The sequence below is a fragment of the Achroia grisella genome, unplaced genomic scaffold (genome assembly GCF_030625045.1).
Source record: "Achroia grisella isolate CSIRO2021 unplaced genomic scaffold, CSIRO_AGI_Agris_v1 utg474, whole genome shotgun sequence".
NCBI classification, from domain to species: Eukaryota; Metazoa; Arthropoda; class Insecta; order Lepidoptera; family Pyralidae; genus Achroia; species Achroia grisella.
In genome coordinates, this window is record NW_026712878.1 from 3,212,185 (window position 1) to 3,235,011 (window position 22,827).

Sequence of the window (22,827 nt, forward strand, 5' to 3'; positions counted from 1 at the left end):
GTCCTTAGTTCCACTGTCGCTTATTTGAAAATTTCTTGGCTTACAATATTTTAACTTTAGATGGCACCGAATAACTTCACGGCTGGTAACTGCGATGAGGTAGTCAGAGTATTTATAATGTTCATATGATGAACGCGACTTATTCCTTTGACATACTAAGTTTATTTTCATGTACTCGCTGGGTATATTCTAATATTCAACATTGTGATTACTATGAATAACTGAATGTACTATAATTTTAAAATTGTCTTTATATATAAACATAAATATTTAAAGGTGAATTTATTATTTTAGTTTAAATAAGTTTAGGGGTAAATTTATAATTATATGGCAATGTTTATCTTGTGATGGGTCACGTGACGGCACGTGAAGAGCCATAGACAATTCAGCCATTCGTCAGTTTTGGAGTGAGGAGGCAGTCTAAATTAGTGTTTTATTGAACGGACTGCCAAAAGTGAAAATTGAAAAATGGCAAAGACCCTCTCAGCTTCGCAGGCGAACAAGGAACATGTCCTGGCAGTATCCAGGGATTTCATTTCCCAACCGCGACTGAGTAAGTGGAAATTTTTCATCAACTATCTGCAAAACGTCACTCTCAATGAAATAAATTATTGATTTTACTTTGCTAGTTGAGTAACCAATAAGTTTATTTGGTGGAATATGTAAAATATATGTCAAAGAATTGTATTTGAGGAATTGTGTGTATGGTTTTCAATGATAAAATTCCATTTCCACTTTGACCCACCCTTTGGTTGATGGTCCATTGAAGAGTAATTAGGTATAAATGTCGATTTTATTATAATGTTTGTTACATTACTCACTTTTATTCCTATTGGGGGCAATGAGGAACCCTACATATGGTTTCTATCACTGTATCAGGTGATTTCAGAAGGTAGTTAACATAGGTCATATGACCTATCATAATTCTGATCTATCCAATTTTCTGATTAAATGTTATGAATTAATTTAATATGGTCTTGTACTTGAATATTTCCTCTCCTAATCATGAACTAATACATAAAAAATAAAAACTAATTTTTGGGAATCAAAATCTATATTTTTTTATTATGGAAATAGCTAGAATGCACAGGAATACTTGTGGTATTAGAAAATACAAAAATTTGTATGAAGTCATGTTGGTAATGTGTTAATCTGTAAATTCTTATAATGATACCATAATGTTACAAATTGTGTGATGAAAATCTATCACAAAATTTTATGCCAAGGTCAATTCTCTATTTTACATTTGTAATTATGGACTCCTAGTTGATCCATATAACTTTTAAAATATCTGCTGCATTTCAGTAAATTATTGTAACACATAAATTAATATAAATCCCTATATTCTATTTTTAAAGATAAAAACATAGAACTAGATTTTATATAACATTTACAATAAGTAAATTTAACACCTACATATACCTATTTATTTAAATACATTGGTCACATTTACACCCTGAACCATTTATTTGTCTATGGTATTTTTTTCTCTATCAGCTGACTTTGCTGTCAGCTGATTGGCATTTACTTTTGTGTGTAGGTTTTATTATAATATTGCAATTTATATTTGTAATGCATTAATAAGTAGGCATTATTTTTATAATGGTAGACATTTTAGTCTGCTTAGGTACCTGTATCTCAATTATTACAGCTTTGAGAGGTTGGTTTATAGAAGTAGCGTTTCATTTGAATGGTGAGATGAGGCAGGGGAATTACAAGGTATACAGGCATGTTTTTAGGCCTCAAGAATGGCAACACTTCAGTAATATTGGTGTCACATGATAAAGTCATGTCCATGTTGTAGTCTATGTATATTCATTACCACTTATTATTGTTACTACTTACCATTAAATGGATGGGATTGGTTCCCATTATAATTACATAAAATACCATTACACTAATTAATTTTTGTACAACACCTCAAAAATTTTAAGTTATAGAAGTCTAAATTTTTGATAGTTTTCATTCAGGCGATACTCTAGTTTTGATTTCTAATATATTCCCCATTTGCAATTAATTGAATATATGACATTCATGTTGTTTGGTAATAAAGATATTCTATATGCATCATTATTTCTATATAATGTAAATTTGCCATGATCATCATCCACTGATGCTATATGAGAATATATCATTACTGCAGGTGATGCAGTGGTAAACCTAGTCCCTAATATATATATTTATAAGTAAAAATAATGATGTCAAGTATCTTGTATTGTCATTCACAATAAAATGTCCAGACATGTGGCAGCATAGTGGGTTGGGTTGATGGGTTCCTAAAAATATAGTCTAGTGCAATGATGATGGTTGATTGTAGGGACTAATAATAAAAGCCTTTATTTACTGTTAACATTACATTACAAATTTACAGCAGTAACTGCGGTCCTGTTATATATGTGATTGTAGGGACTAGTCTGCTCTAATTACTATGTCTGATTAATTCTTATTTAATTACTGCACCAGTTCTTTGTGTATTTAATAGGTTGACTTTAATGAATTAGTGCTAGTAGGTAGTTTATATTCACAAATTTCAACTTAAAAATGTAAAGATACAACTAAATTATTTAAAAGAGTACACACAAGTTTCTTGTTCAATTTTCCTGTGATGAGAGAGCTTTCCTGATTTTCAGTAAATTTTAAAAATAAGTGACCATTTAATAATTTATTAAATGTTTTTTTCTTGTCTTCAGCTTACAAGACAGTGTCTGGTGTGAATGGACCTCTAGTCATCTTAGATGAGGTCAAATTTCCCAAGTTCTCAGAGATTGTACAATTAAAGCTCGCCGATGGCACTCTACGCTCCGGACAGGTAAATATTTCACAATTATTGTAAAAATGTATTATACATTTTATGTAAAATGACCTTTTGAATACATTTGATTAAATATTTAATAGAATTATTGAACAAAATTGAAATATAATTCTTACATAACCATATTTTATTAATGATTAAAAAAAACTATATAAATTACTAATTTCAAATTTTATTTTATAACCATGTCCAGAAATTTATTGATATTACTATGTTTTCCTTATTTATGACAATTATTTCGATTTCATCCAGAAGTCTTCTTCAGGCTGAGTAAGGCAAACTAATGAATGTGCCTTATTCATCCTGATGCACATAGTCTTAACTCATATTAGGTACATGGTTATAAAAATGTAGGGCTAATATGAGCATCAAACCATCTGTTAGAATAAATCCAGCTATGGGTACGTCATCATATTTTATTCACTACTGGCTGTTCCCGCGACTTCGTTAGCATGGAATTTAACTTTATTTTTCTAAAATAAAAGTAGCCTAAGTTACTCCTTATCACAACAGCTACCTGCCAAAAAAAGTCCCGTCAAATTCGGTCCAGCCATTTCAGAGATTAACCGGAACAAACTAACCGACAGACAGACAAAAATTGTAAAAAATGTTATTTTGGTGTATGTACCGTATTTATATTCATATGCATGTAATAAAAAAACGTTTATTTCAATATTACAAACAGACACTCCAATTTTATTTATATGTATAGATACTGGTAGCCAGGACCAATTTATTAAAATTTCATCAATGCTTTTAGAGATAATGAACAATATGAAATATGTTATATACTGTTTTAATTTTGACGCGGTCATTATTTATAAGTGTAATTAGTAAATCACGGGATTTTACCACCGTTTATTTTTATTGAGTTCCCGATATTTCGTTATTTAGTTATAGTGTATCAACCACCATGATTACGGGTAGACTCAGTTTACTACTCGTAACTCGTTGAAATAAAACGTGGTTTACTAATTATACTTATAAATATCAAAAATTATATTGATATTTGTTATTGTACTTTGCATGAAAATCACAGAAACCATTCAAAAGTATCTAGTAAAAAATTATATTGTGTAATAAATTAATATATATGTTTGGGAAACTACTCTGCTACCGAAATGTTAAGTCATTTAATATATATATGTGTGAACAGTTTCACAGTAGATTTCACACAGTTCTAATTTATTTCAATTCACAACAAATGCGCGCGCGCGTCAAGGCCGCTGTACGGTCCGTTTGGTAGGTAAGGGAGGGGAGGCAAAGGCGCGGGAACAGAAAACTAACGGACTCTAATATAATAATCTGTGCTTACGATGGTATAGGGTAGATTTTGAACAATATATATGTGTATACTGTTACGATATCGATTTCGATACTCTGATATGGTGTTGTAATACTGCAAAAAATAAATAAAAAATAATAAATCTATTCTATATAATTCTACATTTAATTAGGTACTGGAAGTCAGCGGTTCCAAGGCCGTCGTCCAGGTCTTCGAGGGAACATCGGGTATTGACGCCAAGAACACTCTTTGCGAGTTCACGGGCGACATTTTGCGTACACCCGTGTCTGAGGACATGTTGGGTACGTACCTTAGTTTTATTATGATGAGAGTAGCAATAGGTAGTGTGTGATTTATGTGATAGGAGTTTAGGACTATTTTAGGGAGCAATAGTTTTTACCTCCTCAGGATAGAGTGTGTATTACCATGTATTTTCTATAGGAGGTATTTCGTTTCTGCATCAGTAGATACAATAGGTAGGTAAAGTTTTTAGTATTTAATTATGTCAAAATTAACTTCACTGTACGGGCCAGTATTGTAGCTATCTGTAAATTAAAAATAAACTGTATTTGTAACATTTTTTCTTTTTATTTGTTTATATATATATTAAAATATAATTTATACATTTGAGTTCATAAATATAATTTTCTGTGCCTATAACTTCCTCTTCTTGTGCATAAATATACGAGATATATTGAAGAATCCAGATTCTTCATTATTTCACTAAGTTACCAACATCTATTCCAAATGTTTGAAATACTTCTTTCTACACACATATATCAATTAAGGACTGAACTTATATGGTATCTTACAACTACCATAAACAACTTTTTTTTTATAATATATATAGGTCGCGTATTCAACGGATCCGGCAAACCCATCGACAAAGGCCCCCCAATCTTGGCGGAGGACTTCTTGGACATCCAGGGCCAGCCCATCAACCCCTGGTCCCGTATCTACCCCGAGGAAATGATTCAGACCGGTTTGTACTTTTTTATTTTACTAAGGTATCCTATACGGTAACCCGCTTAACGCTGTTTCGGTTTGCCGCTATGATTAATATTACAAAATATACATCTATGAGTTTCGACATATCACATAGGCACACCGCCTTGGTGTGTTCGATGGTCGTGGGTTCGATTCCTCGCACGCTTAATACACTTGTATTCATGAGTATGATTATCTGTATCAGTTTAGGTGTTTTTTTTTATGTATTTACAAAAGTAGTAATATATGTATTTATATCAGTTGTCTAGTACATAACACAAGCTCTGCTTAGTGACTAGATGGCGATGTGTGAAATGTCGCAAAATTGTTATTCCTAAAATAGTGAGTGTAAAAAATTGATTAATGTAATTTTGCTTACGAAAACAAAACAGGGTATTTTGTAATTTTGTTGATTTGCAGGTATTTCGGCTATTGATGTCATGAACTCCATCGCCCGTGGGCAGAAGATTCCCATTTTCTCAGCCGCCGGTCTGCCCCACAACGAGATCGCCGCCCAGATCTGTAGACAAGCCGGTTTGGTCAAGGTATATTGATTTTAGCTCTCTATTCGTTATTTAGTAATCTGTCTTCCAGATCTGAATCCTACAGGCGTGATTTACAACTTTAAAATATTCAAATAAACAAAAGTTTACTCTAAAAAATTATAAGTCATCTTTCTACACTCTCGCCATTTCCCTTCCAATCGATCACCCGTCCAGTGCAAACGGATATGAAATTACGACGGCCTGAGCCGAGGTTCGAACTTCTTAGCGGTGCCCTCAGACTCAAGTTGTATCCGTCAGGCAGGAGTTGGTCTTCAGCCGCTCCATAAGTCCTTTTGCGGGTTTAGAGTGCCATCTGCACTCGCTGTCTGTCGTCCGGTGAAGCTGTAAAGACTAGCTGTGGTCAACACTCACACACACTCTAATGCTAGAGTGATCCAAAAAATTCTCGCCATATTTTTTAACACCTATACCTGCGCACGATGAGGCGAGCGAAACATTAGTTCCCTGTATTTGATTGTTTCTATAAAACCTTCTTAAAACTCTAAGATAAAATACTACTATCAGTTCTTCTTCAACATTGAAAAATATATTATTTTTATTTCAGCTGCCAGGCAAATCAGTCCTCGATGATCATGAGGATAACTTCGCCATAGTGTTCGCCGCTATGGGTGTCAACATGGAGACCGCTCGGTTCTTCAAGCAGGACTTCGAAGAGAACGGCTCTATGGAGAACGTGTGCCTCTTCTTGAACTTGGCCAATGATCCCACCATCGAGAGAATCATCACACCACGTCTGGCGCTGACTGCCGCCGAGTTCTTGGCTTACCAGTGTGAGGTAAGTTCTCCAAAGTTTAATACGGTCAGACTTGGTTTTTTTAATGATTTAGAATATTTTTAATGTTATTAATATTATAAACGCCACTGTTTGTCAATATGGATGGATGTTTGTTACTATCAAAACAAAAACTATAGAATGGATTTTAATGAAATTTATACAGAAACTAGTTGGTATTGATAGAAAATATCGACTACTCATGCAAATTCAAAACGGTACCTGTATCACACTAATCAGAGCTGCTACAAAAAAACTAGATTATATAGGTAGATTCGAAATCAGCGCACCCAAATTTATACACATCAGTAGAAAAACCTCATGCAACAAACAGCATGTTGTTCTGTGTTATATATATATTTATATTTGTATACTTGCACAAATATTGCGACTATCAGTTGTAAGGCCGTGTGCTAAACCACTATACCACCGAGGCAGTCCCTTGATTGATATTCTAGTAAAGATTTACTCATTAATGATATATATTGTGACCGTAGAAACACGTGCTGGTCATCTTGACTGACATGTCCTCGTACGCTGAGGCTCTTCGTGAGGTGTCGGCTGCCCGTGAGGAGGTGCCCGGACGACGTGGTTTCCCAGGTACGTTTTTTTGTGTAACCGTTTGTGTGCCATGGGTTTTTACTCAGGCACACCTAAAAATGCCAAGAAAAATAGCCTATCCTTTAAAAAATCTCTTAAAAAATTGTCCAATTCTAATCATATGAGGATATGAAATACGAATGTTTGTGATTATGGATGGATGTTTGTTATTCTTTCATGCAAAAACTACTGAACAGATTTTGATGAAACTTTACAGCAATATAGATATAGCATATATATCAGAATAACATATCTATAATTTAAAAATATATTATCTATATTGCCCGAAATATAATTATATATGTCAAGTAAATGTTATGCAGACGGAGTTGCGCGGGTTAGCTAGTACCTACATAATATAAAAATATTCAGTTTTTATATAGTAGTATATGTTTCACAGGTTACATGTACACGGATTTGGCTACAATTTACGAGCGTGCTGGACGTGTAGAAGGCAGGAACGGATCCATCACCCAGATCCCAATTCTGACTATGCCTAACGACGACATCACCCATCCTATTCCTGACTTGACAGGTTACATCACCGAGGGACAGGTGAGAACGTGCTCTTGATAAGAATCATTAATAATATTATAATAAAATAAACGCGAAACTTTGTAAGTATGGATGTTTGTTACTCTTTCACGCTAAAACTACTAAAATTGTGTGTGTGTTTTGTTGTTCTTGTTAATTAATGTTGTAACAAATGTTTTCCAACAAAAAAAAGTATGCAGTTTAATTTATAAAGAATTAAGACTGCCTGGTTTTGAATTGTTAGTAAATGTTACTAAAATTACAAACGCGAAAGTCTATACTTAATAGATTTATAGATAGTTGGATATTTATTACTACTTCACGCAAAAACTACTGAACGATTTGGATTAATATGATGTATGTTTAAAGATAAATTCACCACATTCACTTACAATGTTAAGAATTTATCCTGTATATGATTTATAATTGTATTTGTAAATTGTTAATTAATTTTTCCAGTGTCCCAATGTCCAGATGAGGAATAAAATCAGAATGTATGTTTACCTAATGTGATATTTGATTTGCCCTTAGATCTACGTGGACCGTCAATTGCACAACAGACAGATTTACCCACCAGTGAACGTGCTGCCGTCTCTCTCCCGTCTGATGAAGTCCGCTATCGGCGAGGGCATGACCCGTAAGGATCACTCCGACGTCTCCAACCAGCTGGTGAGTCAGACGACTGAAGAATATTGTTTTATATACTGCTTTAAAGACTTTGGTACTTCTAATACATGGTAAGAAGTTTTTTGACGTTCCTCAACCTTACATGATACAGTACAACTGTTTTGGCTGTTTTTGAATATACTGTGAATGTAGTTTGCCGAGATTAGTATCAAGGGAGTTTCAATAGTAGCAATAAACGAAGACGTGTAAAGGTAGACGAATGTGTCTGCCCGTAACAGATTTTATTTACCATCTGCCCGCTGCTCTTCAGTTTACGTAATCATGGCGGTCGAAACAATGCCAAAATATCGGGAACTCGATAGAATAAGTAAATAGAATAAAATGCGGTGGGATCTCGTGATTTTTCATAATTGTACATATTTTTTTTGCTTATAACGAACTGCTGCACAGACATACCTCTGTTTCACTCGCCGGTAATAGCATAATGATCGCATGACGCCAGCAGTGTGCGCAACAGACGACATAATGCTTCCTTCTCTTTCCCACTAGATCGCGTACTAGCCAAGTTTAAAGTTAAGTTAGTAAATGGCAATTTACCACAATGGTTTCCAGGGGTAACTTCATGGTGGTCAAGCTGACATGTGACTACCATACATTGCTAGCAATGGGGTTATTAGTCCCTATATTAATAATCACCTTCCCCCTGTCTATGATGTTGGAGATATTGTAAAGTGGTATTATATAATGCATGTTATATCTTACAGTACGCGTGTTACGCCATCGGTAAGGACGTGCAGGCCATGAAGGCCGTCGTCGGTGAGGAGGCGCTCACCCCCGACGATTTACTCTACCTCGAGTTCCTCACCAAATTCGAGAAGAACTTCATCACGCAGGTGCGGTATTATTATCATTCGTTTTCATTTCGTTTAAAAACTAAAAGCTGACTAGAAAAATACTACATATCATATCTGGAAAGAAATTTATTGTAATCTCTGATAAGTTGTTCAGAAGGAACTAAATAACATAATATAAGTCAAAAACTTATCTCCCTTTTTTGCTTCTTCGATGAAATTTCTGTATTACTTTTTTTATTTTATTTTATAGCTGTATTCAAAAAATTATGTAGACTGGGAATTTATGAGAAATACATAAAACAAAATTTTGTATATGTGTCATGAAAACTCAGGAACCTTTGTTATTGTTTTTTAGTAGATTATATCAAAAATATAATATGCATTTTTGTTCAGGGTAACTACGAAAACCGCACAGTGTTCGAATCTTTGGACATCGGCTGGCAGTTGCTGCGTATCTTCCCCAAGGAGATGCTTAAACGTATCCCCGCCTCCACCCTCGCGGAGTTCTATCCCAGGGACTCCCGCCATTAAGTCCTTCCATCAACTCAAACGGCTTCCTGCCAACTCTCTCGCTCACCACACCTCTGAACGAGCGAGACAGAGCAAGCTCGTTGGCCGTTCTCGGTAACACCAGGCTTCTAAGTGGTTTCATATCCTAATCGTAAACACCATAAATTATTAACAGCAGTTTTTTTTATTTTAAAATTGATATTAATCTTATTTATTAGCTGTTCAAAAAGAAGTGCTCTATGGTCATAATTTTTGTGATTGCATTTTTTTTAAACCATTAGGATTTGGAACCACATTACGTTGTAAGATAAAAATATTGTTTATTATAATATAGTAAGTTGTTAATAGTTTATTAATGTGTATTAACTGTATTACGATCAAGTTACAAAATTATAAACAATCGTGTTGCTATATTGTCTATGCTAAGGAATAGATATCGTAATCACTTACATAATGTTGCCGTCTCGTGTATATAATTTCCGAATAAAATAGTGTTAGTTTGAATGGTAAATTATTATGAATTAACGAATAGATGCCATTTTCTGTTTGGTGCTTCAGACACGTTGAAATTGTTATTCACTGCACAAATTGTTGAGATGTGTTCAATCATATTTAACCAGATTTTGAGAAATTATGTGATATTATATTTTTGCTTTTACATCATTATTTGAATTCTATTTATAATGTAAATAAATCAATAGATACATAGACCAGTAACAGTGTGTTACATTCCAAATTACTTTCCTCGTTCACTTCAAAGCTAAATATTTAATTCAATAACTAAGTGAATTAGGATACTGTTGTTTTCAATGGAAATAAAGTATAGAAATTGATATTTAGATTTTCTTTGCTTTTCCCGCCTTATTGGGTCCAACTGGCCTGGAGTACTTACTGAAGTAATTGAACTCCATGATCAATACGGATTGCAATTATTGGTAGTCATTGAATTGATGGTAATAAAATAATGCTGCATAATGCATAAGATAGGCATGATTTTTTCCGACTACTCTTATGCTGCTGGCCTATACCGCTTCACTGGATCATAGGGGGCCGAGTGCAGATGGCACTTCAAACCCGCGGAAGGGCTTATGAAGCGGCCGAAGAAATAGTATAAAACAAAGTCGCTGTCGCTGTCTGTCACTTTGTATACTTAAATCTTTAAAAGTACGCAACGGATTTTGAAGCGGTTTTTTAAAGTGATTCAAGAGGAAGCTTTATATATATAAGAATACATGTACACTCGTGCGAAGCCGGGGCGAGTGGCTAGTGTTTAGATATTTCAACCGAGGTACATAGTAAATCATACATTTTAGTCCGAAAATGACAACACATGTAATGCACTTGCGTTACAAGATTACTTGGGTCCTGTGTATAAATGTAGACTACGGACTACTACCGTCTTCACTTACCGTCAGCTTCTTTATTCCAAATAGATAAAAAAAAAAAGTTTTCTACACCTACCATAGAGCATATCTGAATAGGTGTATCGCCTCAGTGGGGATCCCCTTTTTTGTGTTTAACTTGCAATTTGTCGAATATGAAAAGATGTAGAAGTTGCGTTGCGTAGTGTGATTCTCACCAGAAATATCGTCTTTTTTTATGTTCAGTACATACATTAGGATGATTTCCTAGTCGAGTCTATTGTTTTTATTGATGATATTGGAATAGTACACCCGTCTGCGCTAGCGGGGCACCAGTAGAGGATTAAACGATGAATATGAGGTCAGGTTTGTTTTTTACCCAATATGACAAATTCGCCAGGAATTTATCATGATGATTTCCAGGGGAACCGCATGGAGGTGCACCTAAAACGGCACGTTCCTAGCAATGGGGTCATCAGTCCACATTACTAACAATCCCCTTTCCCCCCCCAGTTTTTAGTATCTGGAACAGCAATGTTTTATCTAACTTGTTAGATAAAACCTCATGAGATTGATGACCCACTCCGGGGAAGCCAGGCGGGTACTGTGAGACTCACTAAAACTAAGATTTATTTCGTCCAGCGCTATTTACCATAGCCGCTACCAGTTTGCCCATTTATGCGCTTAGTGCTTGCGATTCATGTGACCCCATGTCTGATCAACATAAACCAAAATGTTGAACGAATGAAGCTAAATAATATTTTTATAATAATGGGAGCTGTAACAAAAAGGGCCGTAATTACTTAAAAAGAGACAATATTAATGTTTATTTTAATTTATTTCTATTACATACGTGCAAATTATTGTAAGAGTCTTAGATATGCGGGCGTAACAAATAAATGTCAACAGTTCCACAAGGAAAGAATATATTTTTAAATTACATGGATATACTTATAATAAATACTAAAATATTAACATTTATGCACGAAATAAGAAGTTATTTACTGAACAATCACCATATATGTTTTATATATAGGTTAGGTTTAGCTTGTTTTATTAAATTATATTTTGCAGTGGCACATTTATCTAGATGTCCCTATACACTGAATAAATTTGTCTTAAGACTAATAAGTCAATACTGTAATAGTTACTTTTAGATTTTATATTGGGCTGGTTTTGGTGTCATAAAGCGACTAACATGACCTATTGACCTATATTATCAGTAGACCTATGTTACAGTACATTTTGTAACGAGAAACCTTAATTATAACTCCCAATTTTCTCCAAAATATGACAATTATGTTTTATATACATGTATAAATTGTGTTGTATATATGAAACATGTATACAACTTGATATTTATAATGAATTTATATTTTGTATGTATTAAACACATGGCTGAAAATGCGGTTTGAGGAATATAAAAGTAACCATACAAGTTTTACAAATGCTGACGATTTAAGATTTCACTATAAATTTGTGACTTAGCCCGCGATACCAGCGATCGCTTCGGACGCAAAGTACTTCACATCTACATCGGGGTCCACGTTCAATTTCTCCAGGACCGGCTTCACTTGTGGCTGGATAACAGCCGTGTCTAAGAATGGCGCCATTTTCTGCAGTGTTTTGGCAACATTGAATCTAACGTTGGCAACATTGTCGTCGGCCATAGACAATACTGTGGGTAGCAATACACGCGTCGTTACATCCTTGCCGCACACTTCGGAGAGGACATTAATGCAAAACAGGTACGTCATACGGTGCAAATAGTTTTGTTCGCGCGACATGGCCAGGACTTTTGGAATGACGTTTGTCTCCGCCCATTGGGAGCCGTACTGTTCGACCAACTTCTTCAGATTGAGAGTGGCGGCTTCACGGATCGCGTATACGTGGTCTATTAGCCAGGACATGCACAGTCCTGTTAGTTTCTCGTCAAAGAACTCCTGTCCGAGCTGGCCGGCTAGTAGCGGCATATGCTCGATAATGGCCAGTCTCACACGCCATTTTGTGTCTTCAGCTAATTCCACAATTGCTGGCAAGAGGGACTGTACCAATTGCTGGATACCGATTACTTCGTTGACGCATTCCAAGTTTGATATTATATTCAGTCGTACCTCAGGACACTCATCTTTGAGCTGGGTGAGGAACAGTGGTAGGAGATGTTCGATGGTGTTCTGTCTACCCACGATAGGGCTGAGTCCCATAATAACGGAGGCTAGGGCAGACTTGACGTGCTGGTTTGGGTCGCATACTAAGTCCTTTATCTGAGGTAGGATCATTGTCATAATGATGTGTTCCTGGTGTGCCTTATCTAGGTTCTTGCAGAAGTCTTTTACCTGTGTTTATAAAGTAAAGCAATTTTAAAGTAGAAGAATAAAATAATTTATGTATGAATTTAGAATGATGCAGAATATAGGATGTGCTAACGTTGTGTGTTGGCAATCACCAGTCAAGGATTATAATGTGGTGAATATACCACATTTTTTTTTCAGGTATACCTAGTGGATTTATAATTAGCAATAAAAAACCTACAAGTCCTCTTAGTAAGAATTCACTGCTCCTAATTTAATTAAACTGTGCGAAACATAATACGGACCTTGCCGGCAGCGGCCGCACGCACTTCCGCCTCTGTATCCTTGAGCAGAGCTTGGAAGATCTGGGCCAGGTCGGAACGCGTCAGCTCAGGTCCCACAGCTTGCTGCAGCTCTACAAACCTATAATACAAACACTTTAATAAGGATAACTTTCATTTCGGAATGCTTGAGTTACATTTTATCTATGACTGATCACTAGCCTATATGCCTGTACAATGGAAGTCAAGGGAAGTTATCAGTACCGTGATCAGAGATGATAATAATTTTGAGTTTATATAATAGTAATATTGATTGTTTCACATCATAGCTTCTTTCAAGCATGTTTCACACAAGTATCTTACTCATTGTTCTTGTGATGACACAGCTTTACGAATAAGCGGTAGATTTCTATTCTATTCAAGAAATTTTATAGTACAGCCATAGAATCTTTATTCATATAAACATAATGTTAGCATTATTTAATAGTCACTATAACAATGCAAATTTATTTGTGAAGAATTTTCAAGAAACTTCATTAGAAACTTACAATCTAACATATTATAATACGCCAGTTATTGCCATTAGTAATTACTTAAATACTATTTAATTAACTAATATTGTGATACATACTTATCAACAACCATGAATCTGACTCTCCACGAGTTGTCACCAGCACTGGCCCGGACTGTAGGCATCACTAGCTGCTCCATATCCTCGGGTGGGAGCAGAGCGGCCACAGCGGAACAGGCCTCTGCAGCTAGCAATCGCACCGAGTCTTGTTCATCCTGGAAATTTATTTATTGTTTAAAATAATCTTGTTCTCAACCTTTTCTTTGAAGTGGCACACTTTTAATAGCATCTGCAACACTAGGTCAATTGCAAGTGTGTTACCGTGTTTTAAGAAGGAATAAGTTCTTTTCTTGAAGGTTTCAATATTGTATCGGTTCAGAAGTACTATAGCTAGAAAGTGTAAATAATATGTGCTCACTGGGGGGGGGGATTGTTAGTAATGTGGACTAATGATTCTATTGCTAGCAATGAACCATTGTCAGGTTGACCTCCATGCGGTTCCCCTTGGACACCATCATGTTAAATTCTTGGTGAATTTGCCACGATGGGCTAACTGACCTGACCACTTATTTCATTCTTTTTTAGTTCATCTTTATCATCCTCCGCTGGTGTCTCGCCAGCGAATACCGTTAGCACAGGAGTACCATTCCATTATAATACATAAAAAAATGTGCTCACCTGTGCCAAAGTAACGAACATAGGAATGAGGTCGCTTTTCACGTATTCGACTTCAACGACGCGAGCGAATTCACCTAGCTTGTAGGCGGCCGCGCGGCGAACCATGGGCGTGTCATCCTGGCACAGCGAGCAGAAATGCTGACGCAGTTCCGCCTTTACGGGAGCAGATACACGCGGATAGCATACACTGTACAAAGAATATTAAAGTGAGATAAAATCTTTATTTGTACACAATACAAGGCACAGTAATATAAAAAAAAAAGTAAATACACAAGTACATACGCAAGGACGCTTGTAACAAGACAACCGCATCTAACCAGTCCTATTACACTATCATTAATAGCTATAATAATAATAAGTAGTGACTATACTGAATCATGTTTTTAATATGTATGCTTGTATTGCCGCATAACATAGAATGATTATATTAAGTACCCTAAATATTTGACTTTTTTTAATTTAAAGGTTGAGGTTCATAAGAAAAGACACGATTATTGTAATACAACAGTTGTCATAATATAATCACCCCAGACCATTCACACAGCGCTATCTAGGTTTAAGCTAAGCATAGCTTGCATTAAGGTTGGACATCTGATATAAATACTTAGACACATTTTTTTTTGTAAATAAATACACAAGATATATAGAAGAAGAATATCACCTGAAGAGTCCACAAGCGGATGCGCGTGAAGTGAACCAGTCGCCGCCAGCGAGCCGCTGTACTAGTGGCACGAAGTGTTGCTCCAGGGCCTGAGGGGTGTGATGTGCAGCCACCGCCCTCAAGGAGGTCACCGCTTTGTCTCGCACCACCGTCTCCTCGACGGTCGCCAGTGACTCGAGCGGCGGGAGGAGGCAGTGCGCGAATTCACCACCACCAACGAGGCTGATGAAGTTGCCTGAAATATATAGTTCTTTGGTTATGAACATATCAATGTGGGTTGAACAATTATTGGCAACATTATAATATATATACATACACTTCTAGAGTTATAATTGTAAAGTATAAAATATTAACCAAATTTGTTTCTACAATAGAAAGACTAAAACTACTTAGTGTTTCAGATATACTTTCTGTTTCCACTGTGTTCCTCTAATTTGTGATGGTCATAAGAATAACTACCAACTGCCACAGAAGAAAGTAGAACTATGAGCACACAATGGCCCAGATGGTAAGGCTAAATATGGAGAATGGATCAATTTACAATTACAAACTGGGAGTGATTGATAGTTGTGCATTAAAGTCATAATATTATAGAGAGTCCTCAAAAGAACCAATAAGATATCATTCCAGCATATTCTATGTGGTATAATAGTCAAGTGAATGCCTGTAAGGCTTAAAAATATTATAATTAATCTAAAAGAAAAAAGATATGTCATATTTTTTTAAACTATGACTGAAATGACGAAGGAATGATCCATCTGCCTGCACTAACGGTTTATGCTGGCCAGGCACCAGTGAAGGATAAGATGAGCCTGAGGTCCGGTTAGTTAGCCCATCATAGCAAATTCACCAGAATTTAACATAATAGTTTCCAGGGGAACCGCATGGAGCTCTACCTGACATGGTACATTGCTAGTTATAAGTTACATCACTTGTTTAGATCATACTTCTTGCCTGATATCAGGTAAACTATGACTAAGTGTGAATTATACTAGTAGTATAAGAGTGGATTAAGAATTTTATTAATCTTATTATGTATCAATCTGAGTCATATGTTTATAGTTACAAAATATTAATAAATCATTAAGAATACATTGCTCTTTATAACTGTTATATAAAATTTGTTATTCATAGTGTCTAAATAACTTCAAATAAACTACTTTCAATGAATATGTTAATATGATTACATTTTACATATTATATCTACATTCAATCTTAATATATCTATAACAATTTTACATTAACATGGAGGCCAATGTTTTAGCACACTACAGTGCATCCGATGGTTGTGGGTTCAATTCCTTGGACAGTACAAACATTGTATTCATGAGTAAAATTGTATTGATCTGGATGTTAGCCTATTCATATAATATTCTCTGCTTACCTTGGGACTAGTGGATGTTGTGTGAACTGGGGTTATAACTATGGTTATTAAACTGTATTTCTTTATTTAAGACTAAATAGACTTCGTAATGTCATAACTTTGATGAATTACTTGGTAAATTATCGTGATATATAAGGAAAGATGATTTGAATTGTTTAAGAGCTGGGTCACTATATTATAGGTAGTACAAAACGTGTTTAATCAGATAAAGTTGTAGGTATATATTATTATATACAAATAAACTGCAAAGGTTTGTGCAAAATATTGCATCAACAAAGTCATATACATGAATACTACAAACAATGCATGATAAGTGTTGATATCTATGTATTTTGTAGAACTTACCAAGTTGCTCCGCGAGCGCCAGTAGCACTTCATCTTCATCGTAAATGGTCTCCGTCAGGAAAGGGATCAGTTCGGATCTGGTTCTCTCCACACCGAGGGCTAAAGCAATCGTAGATAGCTTCTTGATGGAATTCAATCTTAGTTGGACATCTTCATTTTTTAATTCGTCAATCAGAACCGCAATCGGGTATAATGACTCATCTGTACTGGAATCGCTTGCTGCCATCTTTGTATTAAATTGCTGCTTTCACTTCTGTTCACTTTTTTACCACAATTTTATTGTAAAACGCAAATATTTACGTGTAAAATTTGAGATCTAAATGTGTTAAGAAAGAAATTGAAAGCAAAATGGCAGCTCAAAAACACCGAGTGAATGAAGGAATTATGTTATTTATTTTGTCTATGATTATCAGCGGTGTTGCCAGTTTACTCTGTTTGTTTTCTCCCAAAATTAAAGAAAATGTACCTAAGAAAAGTTTTATTAATACTATTTTGTAACAAATATACCAATAAACAAATATATATACATAATAAATATAGAAACAGTTTTTTTTGGTGTCCTTTTTCATGTTATTTTTAATCGTCATTTTTGTTTTGTTTTACAAATCAAGTTCTTTCTGCTCACATATATCCTCCAAAATATTTGTTTTAGAAAAAAACTACAAGTTTGGGAGATTTTTCCCAATCTGGCATCATTGTTGAGCCGTCTGGTCCAATCACAGCTCTTTGTTAGTTATTTTTTATTTCGTTTTTAGGACTCCGAGTAATAGTGCTGTTAAAAATGTCTCTTTTTAATCAATGTTTTTTGTATGATATTGATTTCATTGATTTACATTTTTTTTAAATGGGTGCTAATGGTATGCAGTACTCTCCTTCGCTAACGGTAAACGCTGGCTGGGCACCAGTGGAAAATGATAAGAATGAGTATGAAGTTAGGTCAGTTAGTTCGTCGTGGCAAATTCACCAAGAATTTACTACGATGGTTTCCAGGGGAACCGCGTGGAGGTCAACCTAACATAATACATTGCTAGCAATGGGGTTACCAGTCCTCATTACTAACAATCCCCTTCCCCCTGATTGGTTTTTAGTTAGTGATATCACAATATCGATTAATACTATTGATTAGTATGAAAAAAAAGCATTCCCAAATTTGGGTTAGACAAGTTAAACTTAGTATAATAAATTAAAAACTTTTTTTAATACGTTTAAAAAATAATCGTTCTGACGTGACTGCTAATTTATAGTTACAGAATATGTTTATATTTTTGGCATAATTTTTTAAAAAGCTGTTATGTTTTTATGATTAAAATTTTTCCTGGAATTGTGATATGGGTCAAAATGACGACAACCTTCATGCGTCTGTGGCACATATTGTTTTGTGTTGCGTGGCCGGTAGAGGAATTAGCCGTATGCATGGGAAGAGCTTCACGGATCCCGGCATGCATGCAAACTTCTTCATACACGGAGTTTTAGGATTCCTTCATTATCAAAGTTAGATTTAGTTAGAGTTTTTTTTTCGGACTATAAGCTAACAGCTGGCCTTTAGAGCTTCTCCAGATGATGGGGAGTGAGTGTAGATAGTACTTCAATCCCGCGGAAGGACTTATGGAGCGGCTAAAGACAAACCCTTACAGAATCGGACGTGCAGAAATCTCTTCAGATTAAATACAATATAACAACATGATAATTAGCAGGTAACATGAATCACTATCGATGGTGTGTCAAATCATGTACTCTTTATATCTAACGTTATGAATGTGTAGAATCCACTGAGACTTAACCTATCTAGAAATGTTCGTTTCTTTAGTTATCTAATTTAAGACTTGTATTGAAGTCTTGTTTCATGAATATGAAAGTAGGTCATTTATACCATTATTATTATAGAGTAATTTCTTCTTTTTATAATTTCTTTTCTTTTCTTTTAATGTCTCTTGTTTAACAGGTGGAAGATTCAACAATGATTTTAATGCAGCCTACATACTGAGTTACAAAGCTACCCGCTACTTAGCTCTACCGTGTCTTATGGCTGATCTGTACAGAGGGAATCAAAGTTTAAGCACGATCCATCTTGTTTCTGGTCTAATTCCCTTCACTATGGCTTTGGCGGGAGAAGAAAATGTACAATTGGGGAATTTGGCGATTGCTTGCAATATTATGTCTCTATGTCATTACTCTATGCAAAATAACAGAGAATGGGGCTGGTACACGGCCGGGGCAGCTCTTTTCGCTTATTTTTTGACACCTCAGATGGGAGGACCTAAAGTTTTGTATCCATTAGGGTTGGCTCTGATGGAATACTGTGCGTATAGATTATTTCATATACATTACGGTACGACAACGCAATGAGGCATTAAAATTTATTAAATTGGTATGTTTTGTTTTTTTTTGCTATATTTTTTGTTTTTCCTATGCTTGCATGAAAACACATGACGCCATTCTTTTGAGAATATTATATATGTTTATTCCCCTGGAAATCATGATGTTAAAAGCCTGGTGAATTTGCCATTATGGTCTAACTGATCTGACCTCACTCATCTTATGAGCCCGCTAGCGTATATCGTTAACGCATGCCACCCGCATGTATATATATGTATATTGTATGTATATATATGTATATGTATATTTAAATATGATAATGGTGCACTCGTAACAGTTTGTATGGATAGCTGTTTGTTACTCTTTCACGCAAAAACTACTGAACGGATTTTGATGAAACTTTACAGTAATATAGCTCATACATTAGAATAATATATAAGCTATGAATTTGACGCCAGTGAAACCGCGGGCACAGCTAGTAGTTAATATAAGCAAAGAATATAACGTGTAACTAACGAACCAGTACCATTGAGAGTGGTTGCCTAATGTACTCGGCGGGCGCCCGCCCCCGTAGAGACAATGACGTTATGGCGATTTGAAAACCTCACTCGTTTCGTAGATGGATTTATTGCTTCAATATATGGGACTAGTGACCTCACTCGGCTCGGTTTGGTTTCGCTTTCATAACTGACACGTACCTAATACCTACATTTTTTTAATAACCTTGGACAATTAATACAGATCATCTAGTCCCACGGTAAGCAGAGCTTGTGTGATGGGTACTAGACAACTGATATAAATATTTAGATTTTTTATTGTAAATGTATACATAATATACATAGGAACACTTAGACCGATATAAACAATCATATTCATGAATACAAATGTTTGAACCGTGTGAGGAATCGAACCCGCGATCATCGGAAGTAAAGCGGTGTGCTAAACCGCTGGATCACAGAGGCCGTGAATTATTTTGTTGCATCAATAATACTTATTAATATATATGTATAATAAAACTATTTCAAATTAAATAATACTTATATTCCACGCAGATCAAGTCGTGTGCTAGTATATATATGATTATATTAATATAGGAAGGAAAAAGCCATCTTTAAGAAAATTTCGCGGACGGACACGTATGAAATTTCATGCTTATAGTTTATATGGAGAAGAAAGGCAGAATGCTAATATATTTGTTTAATTATACATATAATATACATTAAAAATGAAAAGCAAATCATTATACAAATTACCCTGTATTTGACAGACACACTCATAGATACATATTCTTTTCTTTAATGTCTGTGCGACTGCCAGTGCCAGGTCGTATTATGCCCTTTTTTAAAAAAATTATCTACGCTACGGACGGATATGAAATTTCGCGCATGTATAGTTTATATAGAGAAGAAATGCTAAAACAATGCTAATAGTTTTTGAAAATTATACATATAATATACATTAAAAATGAAAAGCAAATCATTATACACACTACCCTGTATTTGACATACACACGCATATATATTCTTTTGTTTATTGTTTGTACGACTGCTAGACGTATAGTCTAGACAATTTTCAATCTTATAATTAAAACTAATTAAGGTCGAATTTCGACCACCAGGTGACTACTAGTATGCGATTATTATTTTCTAAATAAATACTACTTACAAACATAGATATGCTTACGGCTGTAGGCATGGATATTTGTAACAATATTTCATAAATTTCGATTTAAAAACGTAGTTAATCATCTGCTTCTTCCTTATCACATTTATTTGTGGTCGCGTAATATGTTTGTCTCTTCCATTCATCTCTGTTCGCAGTCATCGCGTTATTTACTTCCTCTTTTACCATATCATCTTTCACACAGTCCATCCATCTCTTTTTCCATCCACATTCATATAACACCTTATTTAAAAACGTAGTTAAAATTCTTATTTCAAAGAGCAACACGCAAGTTTCTTGCTCATTCTTCTTGTGATGATGCAGCTTTCCGAATGAGCGGTAGATTAAAAGAAGGATGATTCTGACTATTCAAAAGTGCTTAAATTAAGTTTATTTGAATAAAGAATTTTCTATTCTATTTTATTAATCATTTTCAGGGAATATTCATGCCTATACGCGTATCTGGTTATTTGTAACTGTTGAACAGTCTTATATTTGACCAACATTCTAAAACACCCTATCTTAGTATCAAAGAAGTTATCTAATCTAATACAAAAACCATTATCGTTAATTGTTAAAGTGACGCTCGAGATTGAACAAAGGAATGTATCATGCTATCTATGTCCACACCTGACGTCTCTCAGACGCTATTTGCTGGCACCACAGAAGTAAATTCACATGGAATTAGTGAAATTTGTCTGACTTCCATACCAAAATTACTGAACTAATTTTATTGTAATTTGTACACAGACAGTCTAGACTCTGAGAAAGGACGTAGGCTACTGAAAATGAAATATAGAAATATGAAAAAAGTTGTAAGGGATAGAAAGGGGAGACGAAAGTTTCTATGGAAATATTGTAATATATAAAGGTAGAAACTAGAACCATATTGTTTTGAAGAATTGTAACTTTTTTCTTTGCATTTTTTGGGTTAGATATCTTTATATGCGCGAAGTCGCGGTCACAGCTGGTATAAAATATAACACAATGCTTAATTACAATCAAATACAGGTCTATATTATTTTTAAAAACATACAAATACAATAAGTTGAACTCCCCATATTGAATACACATTGAACTCCGCACTAAGCGAGGACTCGCGGGAGTCCACAAAAGAATTGCTACATGATTAATAATTATTACAGATCAGCGAGTAGAATAGATTTGACATCATAAAAGCCTGCAATAGACCCAGACGAATGAAAATGTTTAAGTTTAATTCTATCCTTACTAATATTATATATGTGAAAGTAGGGATTTTTGTTACGCTTTCACGCAAAAACTACTGATCCGATCATCATGAAATTTTGTACACATATTCTTCAAGGTATTAGAATGAACATAGGATTTACTTTTTGTTTAAAAAATAAAGCATTTCTATTGTAATGATCTCCGATTCTTATTATTGGATTCAATGCGAGCGAAGTCGCGGTAACCGATGTATTATTATGAGATCTTTCAATTAGTTTTAGTTCTGTGGTTGTAGTTAAAAAAGTATCAATGACAGAACTTTGTGTGGTTCATTAAAGAGAAAACCCGACTATTAACGTTTCTTGTAAACAGCAGTTACTCAAACTAAGAGCTTTAAGTGTATCTATTACAGATAACTTCGAAATATAACGGCGACGACCTTGTTGATCTAGCGGCAATTTATCTTGCTTTCGATGGTCATGGGTTTAGTCCACGCACGCCCAGTATATACCAAAATAATTTTGTAAATTAAACCCAAA

The 22,827-nt window shown here is 34.9% G+C and overlaps 3 protein-coding genes across 3 annotated transcripts; 2 read left to right on the forward strand and 1 right to left on the reverse strand.

Moving 5' to 3' along the window:
* Positions 1-378: 378 nt before the first annotated feature.
* Positions 379-10,380, forward strand: LOC131845579 (V-type proton ATPase subunit B). Its single transcript, XM_059194662.1, has 11 exons — positions 379-553; positions 2,691-2,809; positions 4,270-4,399; positions 4,948-5,079; positions 5,505-5,629; positions 6,195-6,425; positions 6,920-7,022; positions 7,423-7,577; positions 8,088-8,225; positions 8,948-9,076; positions 9,431-10,380. Exons 1-11 carry the CDS (start codon positions 469-471, stop codon positions 9,566-9,568), a joined length of 1,485 nt encoding a protein of 494 aa, XP_059050645.1. The 5' UTR covers positions 379-468; the 3' UTR covers positions 9,569-10,380.
* Positions 10,381-12,143: 1,763 nt separating this feature from the next.
* LOC131845472 (serine/threonine-protein phosphatase PP2A 65 kDa regulatory subunit) lies at positions 12,144-17,508 on the reverse strand. The gene is made up of 6 exons (XM_059194535.1): positions 17,120-17,508; positions 15,391-15,625; positions 14,730-14,916; positions 14,112-14,266; positions 13,505-13,622; positions 12,144-13,244 (listed from the first exon to the last, which is right to left on the reverse strand). The coding sequence occupies exons 1-6, from the start codon at positions 17,343-17,345 to the stop codon at positions 12,393-12,395; spliced, it is 1,773 nt and encodes a 590-aa protein (XP_059050518.1). The 5' UTR covers positions 17,346-17,508; the 3' UTR covers positions 12,144-12,392.
* An 847-nt stretch (positions 17,509-18,355) lies between these two features.
* Positions 18,356-19,488, forward strand: LOC131845548 (uncharacterized). The gene is made up of 2 exons (XM_059194618.1): positions 18,356-18,610; positions 19,062-19,488. The coding sequence occupies exons 1-2, from the start codon at positions 18,448-18,450 to the stop codon at positions 19,463-19,465; spliced, it is 567 nt and encodes a 188-aa protein (XP_059050601.1). The 5' UTR covers positions 18,356-18,447; the 3' UTR covers positions 19,466-19,488.
* The last annotated feature ends 3,339 nt before the right edge of the window (positions 19,489-22,827 follow it).